Here is a 19,921-nt window from a genome sequence, read left to right on the forward strand (position 1 = left end):
ATATATTTTGGTTTTGTTTATTGACGGGATTCAATTACAGGTGTGACTTTATTCTCTAAAATGTATGCTCGACTTTTGTATGTTAGTTGTGTTGTCAGATGTTCTTCTCTATATATTCATCTTTAGGTGGCGACTGATATAACTGATTAATAATAACAGGACATTTCTTTTTTTATTCTCTTCTTTATATTCTTTATGAGTCATGCTTAAAATACTTTTTTTTTTATTATTTTTTTTTTTTATCAAAAACGTTTTAAAGCGAAATGATTAAAGTTGCATTATGTTGATTTAGATTGAAAAAAAAATTCTATTATTAATGGTATCCATAGTTAAGGTATGCAAAATATAACACCTTCATTGTTTTGAACTATGTTCAGGATATATTGTACATTTTAACCATCATTTCATACGATTTAGAACTGAAATATATTTTATATAAAACTTTCCTAGTACTTGAATTATTTCAAAAGTACAGGCGAATTTTAATCAGTTTTTTAATCTTTGGTCAATTCATCTATAAACTAGTAATTTGGATGCACTCAGCAATGAAGTGTCTAACTATAGTTCTTGATCAACTCACATTTGGAAAGGTTTAAAACAGATTAACATTGCCATATCAGGAACTCTAATACACTTGAGATTTACCTTACATAAATGATTATAAAGTTAATTAGTTTATTCGTCCCATATCATACACTCAGTTCGTTTGTACTGCTGATTATATAAGTGATAACTCGTTAGTACATGTAATCAGTATACTGATTGTGAATCTATAATTGACGTCATACATGTCTTTGAAAAGACTATCCTTATGCAAATTAAAAGGTATACTCACCTGATCAGTGGAAACAAATCTAATAATAACTCGAGTCTATATTTGTGTATTCATATATAAATAGTGTATTGATATATAAAACTAATCTTTTCTCAATATAAGGAAAAGATATCAGGCACACAATTGTTTTATTTACCTCATCATCATTTATAACGAAAATGAAGCCCATTTTATACATTTTATTAATCGTTTGAAAGTATTTCATATGAATTGTATGATTTTCTCATATAGAATAATTACATAATATGTCGATAACTGTTTTCACATGTATCTGAAGCAACTTTTTGGTGGGTAATACAATTTGCAGAAAATTATAAAAAAATCATCAAAAGACTATTTAAAAACAACCATATACATCGACGTCACTATATCCTTATTTGTTCAGCAGTTATATCATGAGGAGTTTACATTTTGCAAGCTTAAAAAGAGTGTTGAAGTGTCGGCTGCCATATTCATTGAAAGCTCAGAACCTAGTTCGCCAAAGTTCATCTTTCTTCTTATGTCAGAGCAAAGGTAAATTTAGCTTGAACACTAATATAAGGACCAGTATTGCTTTATTTGTTTTAGTGTATGATGTTGCTCAAACTTTTTTTCTCGAATTTATTTTTACCATTGAGTTGTTTTACAGTCTTTCAACACCCTATTTTATTTTGTTTTTCCCTCAATCAATAGAAAGGAATTTTCAATGGTAATAATAGAAAAAAAAGTGTGTGGCTATTTTTGTCTACTTTTTCAAAATGATAATTTACCTGATATACTGTTTCCGAGTTCTTTTGTGTTTATTGTGCGCTGTTTTCAAGTGTTTAAAATATGCATCGCTAGGGAGGAATATTGTGAAGAATTCAAATTAAACAAACTACACCTAATATTTAAAATTATACCAACCAAGCTTAAACCTGTTTAATACCACGGTTTTGAAGACGAGTATAACAAGCAACATACATTATACACACATGTACGTATTAATTCCAGGTACACTGCATTCAAAGATTTCATATTGTTCAATCAACAGTAGAAACCTGTCTTCGAACGCTTCATCGGATGTAAGTACATTAAACACGGAAATTTGATAGGATGAAACATATCTACCAAACTCCAAATGGTGTGAATTTAAACAATTTTAAGTCACCATTCGGCTTAAAATGTGTACAAGATCAATACCATGTAGTCATATACTCTTTAAATTAGTTTGAATAAGTTGACTCATAATATTTGCGCGATAAATCTAACATACTTAACTTAGTTTTAAGAACAACATGATTATACTTAGTCATTATTGTTATAAACAAAACAACAATTTAACACTTTTAGACAAAAACAGTGCTAATGAGGATGAATTATGTTTTATTTTTACGAATGTTTTTTTTATCATTGATATCTGGCTATGATAAGATGTATTTTTTTTGTTATAATGGAAACACAATATAACCACTATTCTGTCATATACAGGTGACGACTGATATAAGAGATGGCGGTAAATCACTGGCCATTGATTTCAAACAGAAAGAACCGATGATGTAAGTTTTTGTGCGGTTTCTTGCAATTCAATATTTTTTCTAAATATTAATCCATTTAGAAATCTTGAATTAGTGCGATAATTTCAGACGGTTTTGCAGAATTACGCCAACACTAAATTTGAAATAGTAGCTTAAATGTGTTGAAATTAATCCCAAAATTATCAAAAGCGTCATATTTAAGCTCATTAAAGACGTTCAGTTATCATATCTCACCATCTTTAATTCAATTTCAAGGCAAAGTATTATATAGTTTTTATTCAAATTATATAAGAAAGAAAAAATGCTTTCCAATAAAATATTGGTCCATCAAGCGTTAAAAGCAAATCAAAACTTGCGTTCTTTTACATGTTTGATAGATTTCCTAGTGTATGGCTGAGATTTAACTGTCATTGTCCATCGTGTAAACAACAGCACAGTGGTCAGAGATTGGTGGATGTAGCTGATATTAATATTGACACGCTAGTCAAATCGGCAGAGACTTCAGAAAATGGTAAAAATCGTTTTTCTCAGTACTTGTTGTTTTATTCGTGCACAGATAAATTTGAAAAAAGAATGTATTTTGAATTTGTTCTTATGCCTACTTTTTGTCTAAGGCGTGTGATTTGACATCAAAACTTTTTTTTTTAAATTTTGTATCAATATACAGAGATAACATACAGTGTTAACAGATGCGTCCCTTATTTTTGTGCTATTTTGAAATTTCTTGATGGGGTGTGAGAACCATGTTTCTCCTCACTAGTAAAACAAATAGGTGGGTGCCCAGTATTGAAAAAGATGTCTAGTAAACGAGTTTAAGTTAACGGATAACACACGGCTATATGTATATGCAAACTATTGGCAAATCATTAAATTTTCCAATCAGGAATGTCGTCGTAAGTTACCGTGGTCACGTTTTTCAAAAAAATTGTGGTTTCTAAGGGTTCCCAAAAATACCTTCTCATACCGGCCATCTTCAACACGAAAAATAAAATTATTGCTATCTGTGTTATTTGTTCAAATGATACTTATCATTTAGCTTAACATTTAATTTTTTTTTTATATAACGAAAGCTGAAAAGATTTATATAAGTTAAGTATAAGTATTTCATAATTTTAGTAAGAATATTTTTTTATCTGAAATTTGCCACATTTTGAACGAAAGAAAAATTAATGCGTGTTACTTTCACTGGAATTTTACTTTGTTTTACACCAATAAAACATGGTTCATATGTGAGCCAAATATCTTTCGTGTTATGTTAATCGGTGACAAGAAAATAGCAATTTAAAACACAAATTTAGTGCTAATTCTGTCTTGATTCAAACACGCCTTTTCTATTGCCGTTAATCGTTTTGTAGCTTACACTATCAGATAATTAACTAGGACAATTGTCACTAACTTCATTTCTCTTTTTTGTTTGCTGTGTGGTCGATTTGTATGTTATGAATACTCTAGTTAGTTTGAAGATCGTTGTTTTGTTTTAGGAATTATTGTTTTTGTTGGTTTTTATAACTTAAATTGTTTTTTTAATTGATAGTTTTGTTATAATTGTAATATACAAATCAAATCCTCCGGACCCGGAATATGGCAAACATTCACAGTCCTGTTAAACTATGCCTATCAAGCCCTAAACGAAGTAGGAATGAAATAAAATGGGATAAATGTGCTATATGTCAGGGTTCTTCTACTGAATATGCGAGGAATTAGCACAAACCAAAGCTTTATCGAGGCTCTGGGAGCAAGGAAAAATCATGTATATTTTAGTACATTGCATGATGCCTCAGACCAAGACCATCTTTGTACAGATGATTGCAGAATATTGTAGCACCATTATCGCTATAACTCATACACTAGCAGACACAACTGCAGTTATTTTAAAGCTGAATCAAGTTTTTGTTCGTCTGTAAAAGTAATTCAGCTCATATATAGAAGGTTGTCAAATTCCTGACTGGAAACAGTTTCTTTAAGTCAGTGAGAACCAGCAGACCTAAACCAGATTTCTTGGCGAATCAATTGTAAAGCATCATGGTACATCAACAGTTACTATGATACATGAGGAAGTCATTTATCCGGCCAGCACTTCCAAGGACCCTTAATCTTCGCAGAAGAAGTATTCCAGTTTTAAGAATTATTTGTACGCCCGATGAAGTAGATACTCGCATGATTTGACATACTATTCATGTAGACAAACGGTTCGTGTGAAAGGAATCAAGGGTAGGATAATAATATAGTCACAAGATAAAGATGGTCTTATATTATGCGTTCAATACTTCCTCTCCATGTAGCATACGCATGAGCTATGGTTTCAAACAGGCACTATAACTTGCACAAAAGATTTGCGCCGCTATATACCTGACCACAAAACATGTAAAAGTCTCGGGTTTGCCATCTGTAACATTCTTCCAGCCACACATGTTTTAACATGATGCGATACAACCTCATCCCTGTTAATGATCGGTAAGCGCACTGTTTTTTAGTCTTGAAGGATAACCCAGATAATATTTTCGATTTGTCTAACCTTTCTAATTGTCACATCGATGAATCTATAAATGCAGCTCATGATATATTTTGTTACGATGAATGATCTTAAGTCAAAACTCAAAATAGTTCATTGTGACCAAACAAATTGAGCGTAAAATTGGCTAAAATTGACTGTTCTATGGTCGGGTTGTTGTCTCTTTTGTACATTCCTCATTTTCATTCTCAATTTTATAATTTAAAATTCCTCCCTTGTCACACTTCCTGCTTCATTTAAACAATATGTAATATACGCTTCATTCAAGACATAAATTTGATGGCTTCCCATATAGCAAAACTATCCTATATTCTCCCCTTCAGTTTGGATGGGAAAATAAGAATAACTAGTTCCTTTCTATCTCGAAGATCAGATGTAGATATGAATTTCTGTTCGATTTAGTTTGCATTTGCTTCGAATAAAAAAATATCATGTACAGATTTATGCCCATGTCAGGAAAATAACATTTGTCCAAATTAAAATACTGGTCTGGTTGCAGTTAGAAACATTGATGACGACGAAGATGAAAATGTGTAAGATATCATTTTTGTTTGTTTGTACCTTATGAATCACTGTTAGATATCGAAAAAAAATTAAGCAGTCCATAATCTTTTCTAAACAATAAATATAACATCTACTTAATTTTGAAGTCGTGGGAAATACAGTAATAATCTATCTATGGGGAAAGATATGTAAAAAAAACAACAACAAAAAAGCCTGCCATATGGTTTCTGACCTTGACGTGGTTGGTTGGCTTAAACCACAGGAGACCATAGAACGTAGAAGTTAATACTAGCTTCGATCATAATTTTGCATTTACATTTGTTCTCTTCTTTCGTGTTTTTGCTATGCTCATATCAGCTTGTCTTCATTTTATATTTTTTTTATAATATCCCTTTAGTTTCTCATGCCTTTTTTGTTTGCAACTATTTGTAAAATACATCGGTGCTGTACATAAACCTCTCCCTTATACTATTTTTGGAATATACTTGTAAACATTATAGCCAATTGTTGCTCATTTAGTCATGTGTATATGTAGGATGGGAGGCATTACCTGTTTCTAATAGACGTTTTGTTTTCATAACTTTAACCCCCTTTTTTCTACGTTTGCATTAATTATTACTTCTGTAAAGCAGTACTTAACACAGAGCTTTATATTTAACCAAGTTGGAACTTAATGTTGCACGAATTTCGAAACAAATTATTTATATAAACTCTTTCACACCCAATAACATAAGTTTGATAATTACCTAAAAATTGACGAACACCTTACTATAAAAAGACGTGAAAAACGCATTTTGTTTTCGATTAATTATTTAAGTTAAGATCTAAAAAAACATTGTTAGATCTAACTTGCAAGGAATTGAGTACAAACATTTCAAATTTAGAAATTTAAATAGGTCAAGGCCACTGTTATTTAACAGCTGTTTGGAAATTTCAAATTTGCACCCTATATGCAAAAAGGTCTATCTAAAGTCATTTAGGCGATGAAAATATAAAATAAGTTCTAAATGTAGATACAAAAGATATTTTTTTTATAAATAAATTTGTTTTTATTTTGCCCTAAACGCATATGTGTAGGATAAACACGCTATCTTAATGTGATTGTGCATTTTTCTGAATTTTTTGATTTGATCTTTGACCCTGATTTAAAAAAGAACGTGATCACGGCAGACAACGACGACAACGCTATTTCGATGAGGCTTGTTCTACTCTTTCAAATGATATAAAATATAGCCGTGTGTTATTCCGTTAAGGCAAATCGATAAAATTTGTTGATTGGGCACCCTACTAAAATGATTGGTCAAACTTAAATTGTGAAGTCAAATTTTATTGGTTTCTTCTGAATTTCCTTCTGTGACCTCATGTATAAACCATGTCTGATGACGTGACACAAAAAGTACACACAAAGGAAGCATACGAATCATTATAGAAATAGATTCCATCCCTATAACTCGTGTATTACGATATTTCTCCACTCTCAACAGTTTTATTATTCAATAAGCTCGACAGGCCTCGCGCAGTAAAAAAATTAATTTATCTGTCTCAATATATCGTAACATACTTGTTGCAGTTGTGGAATCTATATTTCTACACACGCGACAACTGCAAAAATATATTAATAAGTGCCATTTCAAGGCAAATCTGTTAAAACGACTATAACGAAATATGTTTACGTGGCAGCTAAACCTCTTTAAATTGACAATACCTTAAAGAGTGAAAAGTTTAGCTGATAATAATTAATATCCTTTAATAAACTTTCATTTACAGGTGACGTACTGCACATAGAATGGACGGATCACAAAGGACAGATTCCTATCAAATTTCTAAAAGAGAATAAATTGTCTGTCAGTGGAACTGGAGACAAATTTTCATGGATCTTAGATGATGATTTGGTAATTGGTATTAAACACACCTGAATTCTTATGTTTTATTTTGTGTTGTAGCAAATTGTTTGTCAGATATGTTTTTTCAATCAATATCCAAGAAAATGGCTTGTATCATGATTATAATTTTACTGGAAACAATTATTCTCAAACGTGTAATAAGTAATAGAAAATGACGTACAACAACACTCAAAATCCTGAATTGATAAGTTGCTACGCGTTACTCTAAAACTGCAATTCTTAAGGCAACAATACAATAGATCCATTACAGCACATATTTGCTCTCTTATTTGAATTTAAGACAACTTAAAATACTCCACATCAATTTAATTTAGTAAGAATGAAATTATACTTAGCGGATAAGTTCTAGTATATCGAATTTGTTAAACAAGTTTTCAAATGAGTATTTTTTCATTGATTTAAAAAAAAAAGTATATTACATGTATATTCGACATTTTAATATAGCCGAGGACATTGCTTATCTCGACAGGTACAACACATTGAATAATAAAAATTATAAATGCTTAAAGATATCATGAAACATGTTATGATTCTTGAAACAATATGTTACTAAATAAAAGAGAGTTTTTTTCCAGACGATTACAAAAATGACGTACAGTGATATGATATCAAGTGACACTAACAAAGCACGGTAATTATATACTCTCATTTTACAACTACCTTTCATTGATAGTTCAAATTAAACAACGAATCAGTCTAAACCCAACTACGGGTGCAGGTTATCTCGAACCATTGAAGAGTAATTGGTTGCTTTGGGCTGTCTCCTGCTCTTTGGTCGGGTTATTGTCACTTTGGTAAATTCCCCGTGTCCATCTCAATTTTATACTCAAAAATCGATATATAATACATTATTTTTTAGATAGCATTATTCTATCTCAATAAAAGAAATATAATTGCCATTTGATCAGTTTGAACAAATAATGGAAGCCCTCACGAGTTGGTTGATCGTACTAGAATATCTGTTTCACAGATTATGACTCATATTTTCTTATTGTCGTAGCTCATTTTCCTCGACGTTTACCTGGATGTGAACTATCAAATGAGACCAATAATGCGCTTGGTCTAACACGTGCAACACGACGGACATGTTGGTCCAACAGGAGCACCTGAGATTACCAAAGGGTAATGTTTCGATTCGTGTTGCTTATACTTTCTTCTTTTTCATGGTCTGTTTTCAAACGGTTTGCCTGTGTGATGGTCTTTTTTTCTTTTCTTTTTTTTTTTTTTACCGTGGCGTAGTTAATTTATTGTCTTTCTATGAGTGTGAATATATCTTTTGTATATATATATCACCTCTCCCTTAAAATTGGTTAAACTTAAATTCTGCAAACGTTTGTACTTGATAATTAAAAGTTCCACTTTCCAAAATATTGATTGTTATGTCTGCTTACAATGTATTGAAATATTTTAGATTTTTACGTGAAATAAACGAACGTGGTTTGTGTCTCCTCACAGGCGTTCCTACAGAAGAAGATATGGTGGCTCGGGTAATGTACCTTTATCTATATTTACGTCGTATTTCGTCATGTAGCTCTGAAACTGTTTTGGTTCCTATACATCATTGACTTTTAAATTTTTTTTGGCTTTGAGCGTTTCTGATGTAGGTAAATCAACAAAGCGCCTAGGTTGCAAGAACTTATTAAATTGTTAATTATTATTCAAACTTTTGTTAGAAAATCAATTATTCTTTCAAAAACGCAAATAAGATTAACAATTAACAATATAACATAAAATGTTACGCGCGTTTCGTCTACAAAAAAGTTATCAGTAACGCTTGAATAAAAACGGGGTTATAAAGGACGAAGAAGTACAAATGTGAAGACCATTATGGACCAAACATTCCAATACAGTTCTGTATGAAGTTGTAAGTTCCTACGTACTCCACAAATAACTAGTAAGAACAATATTATAAACGGATATGATTAATTGCCAAGAATAATAATAAACTAGAATTCAATCATACTAATTGATGTCCATCAGTTCGACACTCAGACTCTACATAATAAAACAACTTGCTTCACTTTAGCAATACTCATAATGAAATCAGAGGAAACATTGGTTTAAAATATTTTTATAATTATATTTTATTTATTGATTAAATTCCTGCAAACAAGTGTAAGTCATCGTGATGGGACAAATAGGCTCTTGAAAGACAATCTTTTGATTATGAATTTAAGATATTGTCAGTTGCAAGACGTATAATACAAAAATTAAATTGTACATATTGATGGTATTTTTAATGAACATATCTTACAACTCGACCAAATCGCTTATTGCAACTCACTCGACACATTTGACCTCGTGAGGTGATTCTTTCAAACATTCAATATCCCATACTTTTTGTACTAAGCGTAACTGATGATGCACTATGCAGCAATCTCTGATTTTCGTTTTCATATACATAATACTTAAGTTTAAAAAAATACCGTGTGTTGCCTTTCGAAAATACATATCGAAATGACACATTACACTTGTTAGCTTCAAACATTTTTTTGTTTTATTTAAGGTAGCCGAAAACTTTGCTCCAGTACAACGTACAATATATGGATTAGTGAGTGTTTAATGGTTAATCTCATCTTTATGTAGTTGGAATATGCATTTTTAGTTGTTTAAGTACATGATGTCGGTCAAAGATATTCCAATTGAAACGCGAGTTTCGTCTATAAATGACTCATCAGTGACGATTGAATCAAACATTGATTAAAATAGGCCAAATAAAGTACAAAGTTGAAGAGCATTGAAGACCAAGAATTGAAAAACGTTTTGCCTAATACAGCTAAGGTAATCAATTCCTAAGGTAAAAAACTAAGTATTTCAAAAAATCTATTTTTTTGACAATTAATTTATAATTATGAACCTATCAATGATAACTCATGTCAACACAGAAGTGCTGACCACAGGGCTAGTGATAACCTCGGGAAAATAAATCTCCACCAGCAATGACATCGACCCAGTGGTTGCAAATTAACTCTTCATAGATACCAGGATTGAAATTTCATATTAACGACAGGCGATTCGTCTACAAATAGACTCATCAGTGACGAGTGAAATAGAAATTGATGAAAAAGGTCTAATAAAGTATTCACACACGAAAACATGTTTATTGTTATGCTGAAAACCCTTTCATTTTTTGTTGTGTACGGATAGATATTGTACTTTGTCATACATTTTACTTTAACAGACGTTCCCGGTTCGAGCTGTTCCAAATCCAATAAATATTGCTTATTCTACTGCATATTTGCCCCTTCATAATGACCTATATCAATATGAGTCTGGACCAGGATTATTTTTTCTGCATTGCCAAGAGTAAGTAGCCGTTCAGTTTTGTTTGTTCCATTGTTTTCCTTTTATAGTTGATATCTGTATCCTTACATTTGCTTTCAGTTAAATAGATTATTGACAATCAAACAGCGGCATACTACATTTGTATATACTTACAATAAATAAACCCCATCGATGATAGGACATATATTTTAACCACAAACAGCAATATATTTACATTAAGTTTGTAACATTTGTCCGTAACAACAAGTTTACACTTTCTAAATAAGTATGGAGTGTTTTGCCGTTTCATATATTTACGTCAGAATTTAATTGCAAAAGGAAAATCTTACGTTGAACAGGCAAACAAACAGATCATTCATTAGACGAAATATGTAATATATGGATCTCCTACATTAGACTGACACGCATTCTGTTTTTATTTTTACTCTCCGTAATGAACTTAAGAGAAAGCGGTAGTATTACATTTTCACAGCATTAGGTTGGCCTTTTGTATACCCAAGACAGGGCGTAGGAAGTCAACTTAAGAGCGCTGTGATTGGATGTAAGGGTACAATATATTTTTTATTTATCTATGAATAACTGCAGTGTGTAAATTAATAATATAAATTTTAAAACCTATTGAAATATTTTCTAGAGAATTATTCGAAAAGGCTTCCAAAATTTCATAAATTTGGTGTAAAATGACGGTGGGCATGGATAACATAAACCAGCTCCGTTGGAAATTGGTCATGATACTATTTGGCTTCAATTTTTAGAATACAGTAATAAAGTACTAACACCACACATAACTGTTTTATCCAGGTTTTTATTATAAAAACTTGTAAATTTAGAAAATGTTAGTATTGTCGCCTATGGCAGAATAAATAGTACCGTTTTCCCTATACTCAAGATAGCAAGGGAAATCAAAATCAACCAGACTTCAGTCAATTTATACTATTTTGAAGCATTTGATAAGACCATTTGATTTTTATTACAAAGAATAGAATTTTTTATCTGAGAACAGTACTGTGTTGAGAAAAGTGCTGAGTCATCATAATAAGTCAAATTGATGGGTACTGACATAAAACTTTATTCTAGGGTGTCAATATTAACTATATTGTATAAACTGCACCAAACTATTGTTCTTTTGTATTTGTGTTTACCTTTCGCAATGATTAATATAATTGGAAAACCCAGAATTCAAGTCGCGACAAATATTTTTAACTGAAATAGTTTGCTTTGTAATTCCCTAAATGTATCAAATGGGTATTTCCTTTGACACAATCTATTAAAATTGGATATTGTCTGGTTAAGCTTGTACTGTTTATATAGTAAGGCAGTATTTGGTCATAATAGAAGCATTTTCACTGTTAGAATTGTTCATCTAAGAAAAAAAGAGGCCCACTTGAGGCTAATTTTAGATAGAATTTATACTCTCCTGTGTAAAGAATTGCTTACTTTGTTGGCAATTCATGCAGCAAATATTTCAATAGTGTTTCATTTTGTAGTTTCTGTCTTAAAGTATATCAGGCATATATAATTTGTCATTTTGTACTGTTTTGAAAGGACTTTTGTTGGAATTTAATACTCCCAAGGGACATAACTCAGCTTTTTCATAGATTTATACAAGCAACAAAGGCAACTTTACAGCTGAGTATTATGCAGATTTAATATTTTAAGTGTCTAATATCCTTGTTTTTATCATCTCAAGACAGAATAATGGATTTTATAACCAGCTCTGAAATTTTTAACCACAATATGGCATATACTAAAGCATGGAATGGAGATTAGTATGACAAATCGTGAATTTGTGCTTATGTTGTAAATTTTGGATAAAATCTATACAAATTGAATGGAACTGTCATTTTTATCTGTTTAAATGGAAATGTTTGTTATTCTCTTTAAATAAGATAAGATATAGTTAGATACTGGTTGTTTGTTAAGCCTTATCTGAAAGAAGTAGAGAAAGAGGTAAATCAGCATGTAGGGGTGGGGACATAAAATTATCTATGTTTCTTTAAGTAATGGGGACATACAAGTTTTAATTATAGTCAAGGTTTCCAAAATGACCCAGTATTGCATTGATGGTGTCATAAGAATTCTTTATAGCTTTGTGTCACAGTATAGGAAAAGCGGTAGTATTACATTTTCACAGCATTAGGTTGGCCTTTTGTGTACCCAAGACAGGGCGTAGGAAGTCAGCTTAAGAGCGCTGTGATTGGATGTAAGGGTACAATATATTTTTTATTTATCTATGAATAACTGTAGTGTGTAAATTTACAATATAAATTTTAAAACCTATTGAAATATTTTCTAGAGAATTATTCGAAAAGGCTTCCAAAATTTCATAAATTTGGTGTAAAATGACGGTGGGCATGGATAACATAAACCAGCTCCGTTGGAAATTGGTCATGATACTATTTGGCTTCAATTTTTAGAATACAGTAATACAGTACTAACACCACACATAACTGTTTTATCCAGGTTTTTATTATTGACTTCATCCTTACGTAGATTTGTATTGCGATATGACTTAATCATTACATAAATTTATCAGCGAAAGTAACCCATAAACATATGCTTTATATTGATCGTGTTCTGAGGATGACATAAAGCATGATAATACTCAAAACGTGTGTTGGTTGTTTTAGTGCAATTAATAAAGTCCCGTTTTCAACCTACACCTTATAAATTGTGTAATAATATAACACATGTCTTTTAACAAATGAATATCAAATAATAACACATCGGCAAGTATCGAGTAAATGTATCTGTATTTACGTATAGTATTTATATTTGTTGATGATATGACACCAACACCATACAAATTTTACATATAATATTTCTACCAAACATTATGAATAATGAAAATTTTAATAATCGTGTGATACAAATGATAACAAGCAATTATCCACTAGTATATATATAGAATCATATAAATCGATAAGATATCAAATACCTATAGTGTCAGACTCTCAATACCTTTTTTTTTACAGCCCATTCTTTTTAAGCCAATATAACACCGTTAGTAAATACACTCGAAAATAAATGTTATTTAGTAATCTAGTATATTTTGAAATGACGCGTATATCGAATGAAATTAATAGCATTGCACAATGTGGCGACGCCATTTTGTCCTTCAAGTTACAAGCTTCAAGTGTATGTTAAGTAGCTCTTTATGTGGTGTGGTCATGAACAATTGTTTTTTTTCTCCATTTCATGTGTGTTGTTTATTCTTTTCTATTCATTTCCAGTAGTTCACATTATCTAAGTGTTAGATATAACTTGCCCATAGCCTCCTCATGAGAGATAAAGCACATGCAAGCAAAAATACATTACTTTGAATGCAAAAACGTAATAACAGAGAAACATACTATAATTCAACAATAAAAAAGATATTTTGTGAATTATTAACAAAGGATTTTTTTAACTACATATTTGACGAACATATACTGTGGATTCATTAATATTCGATGGATGCCAATTTTCGTGGATTTCGTGGGTTATGGAGAACTTCGAATTTTATTGATCAACGAATTACGATTTTTTAAAAAGAATGAGTGTGAACACGGCCAAAACCACGAAATTAAATATCGAGGAAAAGGTAAGTTTTACTCAAACCACGAAAATTGGTACCCACGAAAATAAATGAATCCACAGTATACAGTAACAATGCTTTGTATGTTAAGTTCAAGCTTCAAACAAGAAATATCAAATTACTATTTTTGTTATAGGTTTGAAGAATGTGTAGAAGGTGGTGAGAGTATTCTTCTTGATGTCAATCGTGTAGCTGAGGAATTCAGAATTATACATCCAGAAGATTTTAAAATCTTGACCCAAAATGCAGTCACAATTCAAAAAGTTCATTATGAAAGGTAAATGAAGTCCAAAGAAATTATCTTTTTTCAACCTAAAAAATTACTGACATCACTACTTCATTAGGTACATTCACATCTGAAAGTTTTTTTTAAATGTAAGAAAAACAATATACCCCATTAAAGCATTCAAAACAATGAAACACTGCTTTAACAGCAATAAAAAGCAAAATTGGAATTACATAATACAACCATGAGAGGCAATAAATCTTATTATTCATTACAAAAAACGCCAATTAAATCTGTTGAATACTAATTAACAAAATAATTGGAAGGCCAAATCGATAATCAAATTGAAAGACATTTTCAGAAACTAAAACTTATAGAACAGTGAGTCAAATACCGACAATAGATTGGACAAATTGAAAAGTAAATATTCCCAAAATTATCTGCATAGTTAATATAAGTAAAAAGCCGAATATAAAAAATACCAAAACAACAAGAATCATTCAAAACGGAAAACCTTATCAAATGATAAAATAAGAAACTTCAACACATTATCTGAAAAATAATTGTCATATTCATGACTTGGTTTGTATAAGCACATGAATTATATCAAAACAAACAATTTGGCTGGTGATATCCAAGGGGATGAGACTTCAAACAGATGTGATATCGAGCAAATGATTCTAAAAAGACATGAAAGATATTAAGTTAAAATTTTTGTCAGATGAAACTTCAACATCTTTGTTTACTTGAACTGTTAAACATTTTTATGTTTGCATCAATACTGCTTTTGTGTACAAAAAAAGGTTTCAAATATACATGAACATGAAACGCAGAATTTCTATAGTCGCCATCACGTAAAATTGGCACCATGATTTTTGTCAAAATTTTCTTAAATATCAACCGCGTTTACTCGAGATCATGCTTTTTGATTGGCGGAATAAAAATCCAATCCAAATATATACTACCGTCTTACCTTTTATTGTATAGTACCATTTGAAGAGTATTATTTCAATTGAACCGCTTTTATATTGCAAAAGTCTTAACAGTTGATAAGATGCCAGTTTGTGAATATATTTATAGTTAAGATTGCTAATTATTGTCAGGGATTGGCTAGTTTATATGAGGCCAGCTGGTCAGTTGATGAGCTGGCCAATGATAGAATGCTAGTTAATAAGTATAATCATAGTTCAACCGGTTATTTATTTTTTCAGAGACTGGCCAGTTGATATGAAGTACAAAAGACCACACATAAAACTCAACGATAAGGACGAGGTAATACGTATACTATTTTTTTTTTTTTTGAATATGAGTTTAACCCAAGTTTTCTATATATGTTATCAGTATTTCAAATCAAATCTTGTGAATTATGCATATTCTTGTTTATTTTTATTACTATAAATTCTTATTACTATAAATCAATGAACTCCAAATAATGTTAAGGTTTTTAATTTTTTGCTGCTTATTTGTTTTGTGTTTTTCGATATAATTTTTTTAATTTTTTGGTTGACCTCATCTGTTTATTAAAATATGAATTACTGATTTGAATCATTTTTTTCCTTTGCAATTCATTTAGATTGTTGCAGTATGTTGGGCACCACCCTTTGAGGCACCATTTTCGGGTAATCTGGTAAGGGAATAAAATCACGTAGTTTTCTATTATGAAAAGAAATAGTTAGTGAATATTTTGGTTTTAAAACTTAGATCTGTCTGAATAACAAATAACTTGCCGACTAAAATAAAAATATATTTAAATTCGTCTTCGTTCGTCAACTTTATTTCTATTCAATATCTGAAGGATAAGACAGGACTTCACCAATCGTCAAAATTTAACTAAAACTGTAAGTGAAAAGATGTATCTTAAAGGGCAACGGTAAACTACTTAGTTAAAGTAAACACAATTCCTTAACTAGTATTTTATACATTTGTCTGTTTTTTTTTGTAGGAAAATGTTGAGTCATACTACAAGGCATACCATAAGTTTGCAAAGGCTATAAAATACTCACCTAATATTGTAAGTGCGTTATATTTTATACAAAGATAATTCAAGCATTGGAGTCCATAATTATCGTCCTACATATAATCGTGTCTGTGTCTGTGTGCTTGTGTGTATTTGAGTCTTTGATATTTTCAGAGAGAGTAGGTACAACTACATGTAAAACAATATGTGTGACAATATTCACTTGGTATATTCTTTAATTCATATTATTGAGCATGCCATTTAAAGCCTATTGTGAAGAAAAAACAAACAAGCATTGCCAAATGGTTCCAAAATGTTGTTAAGCCAATGGTTGGAGTTGGGGAAATAGGCTCTCAATTTCTTGAAAATGCTCCGTTTGGCATGCATCTCAAACAGCCATTGACAACCAAAGTCCAACTCCAACCTTCACGAGTGGTTTATTATATGTAAACCTGATGGAACTTGTTCAACTGACTAGAGAAGGGGCGAAGGCGAGCCACTGGCGCCTCAAACCAGACAGCCTCGGGCGTCTGGGAGAAGGAAAACTCTGACTCAAAACCTCCGCTGCATTGCGGCCATACTCTTATGCCAGGGAAAGGCAACCTCGAGGAAAATCCAGATTAGGAATCTTCGACATCCTTCCTGTATTTCCAGGATCAGAACATTTGTTCAGAAGTTAAGGGTGAGGTAACCCCTACAGAAAACCTAGAGTGCTGAAAACGGCAGTGTTGGACTATATAGAGCACTCTAAACAGAACTCATCACCACGCACAAACAGCCATTATGACACCCATTGCCAAAATGATTATTAAAAATATTTTATTATGTAGTTCATACAGATCATATTTACACACAAATATTAAATTATATTATTGACAGTTTCGACTTTTTAAAACAAATGATGTTAAATTGAATAGTTATGATGGTGTCCTTTTTTGATAAATTACCTTAGTTTTACTATTTTAAACTATATGTCGAGTATCTTAATTATAATCTGCAAACTTTTAAAGAGTTAATGAAATGATAAACAGTTCTTGTAAATCAGGACTTTAAGGACAATTAAATCTGAAATCTGAAAACAAGATCATAATCTGAGACAAACGCAATTAGTTTGAAAACAAGTCTTTTGTGTCTACAATTAGTCTTAATACTGGGCAATTTCACTTGAAACTAAACCTCTGGGTGTGATTAATGATCTTTTTAACAAATATAACGACTTAGCATAGAATAATTATTTTTGAGACAACAGTTGTTTGTATGATAAACAGTCTGTAAATACAGACATTTTAACTTTATATATGATTATTATTTATGTGATAAAAAACCTTGACATACTAGTTACGCAAAGGCAAGATGAAAAGATTTACATGATGTAGTTCGTAGTATTTGCTCCAACAATCAGCAAAGGTTAATAATGTTATTTAAGAATTGAATGCTTCTTTTTGTAAATTTATTGGGGGGTAAAAGCGTTGACCGAAGTACATTTTGTATGAAGCGCGGAAGCGCTTCATTCTAAAAATGTACGCACGGTCAACGCTTTTACAACCCTATAAAGTTACAAAAAGAAGCATTCAATACTTATAATTACATTTTTTAGCTAGGATCATGAAAACACGATTTTTATCCAGTTTTGTTATATTCACCTGTGCACTTTATTGTGGGACCTCGTGTCATCATGCATGATAAATGTTATTGTCTCATGCAATTGTTTACGGAATAACATGTGATGTGCTGTTAGCCAATCAGAATAACGTATTATAATGAAACATACATCTAATGTAATTATATGCATATATTTAAATCAAGATTTAAAAAAAATATTTTTGCAGTTCAAATTCAAGTTAAGGCCGGGAGATTGTATAGTATTTAACAACAGGAGAATTCTACACGGAAGAGAAGAGTTCGTGTCAAATGGGGGTAGCAGATATCTTCAGGTATTGTATTTACAAAGAGAGTAATCTAAACCTTATTTTCCAAAACTATACATGAAGAGGTCTCATAAATTTAGATATAAAAGAGGGGCGAAAAGATCAGATGGACAATCAAACTCATAAATTAAAAATGAACTGACAACGCCATGGCTAATAAATCAAACGACGAATAGACAGAAAACACAGCATAGAAAACTAAAGACATATAATGTGCATATTAAGTAAACTATTGAAAGCGAATTCATAACAGAATAATTGAGACAGTACACAGAGAAAAGTATGCATAGTTTTCGAATACAGTGTAGTTTAGTTTAAACATATTTATTTATAGTGGATCGGGAAACAAGTAATTGCAACTTATTTTAATCCCTCACATTTTGCGGGTGCATGTTCTGTCTAGTAGCGGCACAAGGCTGATCTTTTTTTTAAATCTACAAGAGTATCTTTTAAGTGCAAGAGATATGATACTTTCTAATTACCATTTATCGTCCCCTTCCGACAAACTATCATCGTTTCTCAAGACCATACTCGCAAATGGTGTCAAGGGAGATCCGAAAATTTGTTCACTGAAATTTTCTCCACGGAACGGGTTCGAACCAGGAACCTTTGTGTTAGAAGTCTGATGCTATAACCACTACACCACATCTATACAGTGACGTATACATGTAAAACTGAACAAGAAAAAAAGAAAGAATAAAAGATGCGTCTTTTGATTGATAACAACATAGTACATCAGTTTCAGTTTTTATTGAAGCATGAATTTTTAACGACTTTTTAAAACACGTGTATATAGAAATCATACGATGTGCAAATTTCTTGAACATAAAAGGTAATTTTCAATGAAAAGATAGTAAACGCCGACTTAGCCAATGCTCCTTGTTTGTAATACACGTTTGCTTTAAACAATATTTTATACGGAAATTTCTTTACTAGTATTTTATTTCAGGGTTGCTACATAAATATTGATGAATTCAAAAGTCAAGTGAAGGTATTGTGTAAATTGTCGGGAGACCATAGACCGATTAAACCTGTTGGGAACGGGTGCTGGATAACAAGTTAACTTTGTACAAACATATACTATGTGTAATATTGTTTATGCAAAAACAACATCAATAACAAAGAGTATATACACGCTTTACAATGATAACTGGTAATTGTAACAATCAAAAAAGTATCATATACACGTTACCATGTACGTAAACATTGTTTTCTTTTTGGATATGACAACATGGACTGTGCAACCGTGACTGATATTGGATATAATCACACATGGCTCATTCATGACGATTTCTATTTGTTGTATTACACATGCAATTGTCTTTAACATTACATCTTGTATTCCCTTTTTAAAATCCAATAAAGATATATAGACGTTTTAAAACTGATTTGTAAACTCCAATTATATTTATTTGTCCGGATTTTCTCAACTGTATATCTGTTTTGGTCTCCGTCTTTGGTATCAAATTTGGATTTTAAAATATTCGACCTCGAGCGTCGCATACGAAAATATATTATTGACATGTACATCTAATGTAAACCTTGTATATTAAAATTGGTACTGTTAATGTTAGTATTCAATGTCTTTATTAGACATTATGTCAATATCTCAAAAATAAATGCAGCGAAATGAATACAAATTAGTTTTTTATTCATCTATGTAGACAAATAATTAGACAGTATTGTTCTAAAGGACT

The 19,921-nt window shown here is 31.1% G+C and overlaps 1 protein-coding gene across 1 annotated transcript; it reads left to right on the forward strand.

The window, feature by feature from the left end:
• Positions 1 to 1,227: 1,227 nt before the first annotated feature.
• Positions 1,228 to 19,588, forward strand: LOC134723284 (2-(trimethylamino)ethylphosphonate dioxygenase-like). Its single transcript, XM_063586904.1, has 15 exons — positions 1,228 to 1,348; positions 1,808 to 1,878; positions 2,285 to 2,352; positions 2,709 to 2,842; positions 7,115 to 7,239; positions 7,827 to 7,882; positions 8,663 to 8,738; positions 9,758 to 9,802; positions 10,433 to 10,557; positions 14,250 to 14,390; positions 15,551 to 15,611; positions 15,913 to 15,966; positions 16,282 to 16,350; positions 18,126 to 18,230; positions 19,174 to 19,588. The coding sequence occupies exons 1-15, from the start codon at positions 1,231 to 1,233 to the stop codon at positions 19,285 to 19,287; spliced, it is 1,362 nt and encodes a 453-aa protein (XP_063442974.1). The 5' UTR covers positions 1,228 to 1,230; the 3' UTR covers positions 19,288 to 19,588.
• The last annotated feature ends 333 nt before the right edge of the window (positions 19,589 to 19,921 follow it).

The sequence above is a fragment of the Mytilus trossulus genome, chromosome 6, assembly GCF_036588685.1.
Source record: "Mytilus trossulus isolate FHL-02 chromosome 6, PNRI_Mtr1.1.1.hap1, whole genome shotgun sequence".
In the NCBI taxonomy this organism is placed as follows: domain Eukaryota; kingdom Metazoa; phylum Mollusca; class Bivalvia; order Mytilida; family Mytilidae; genus Mytilus; species Mytilus trossulus.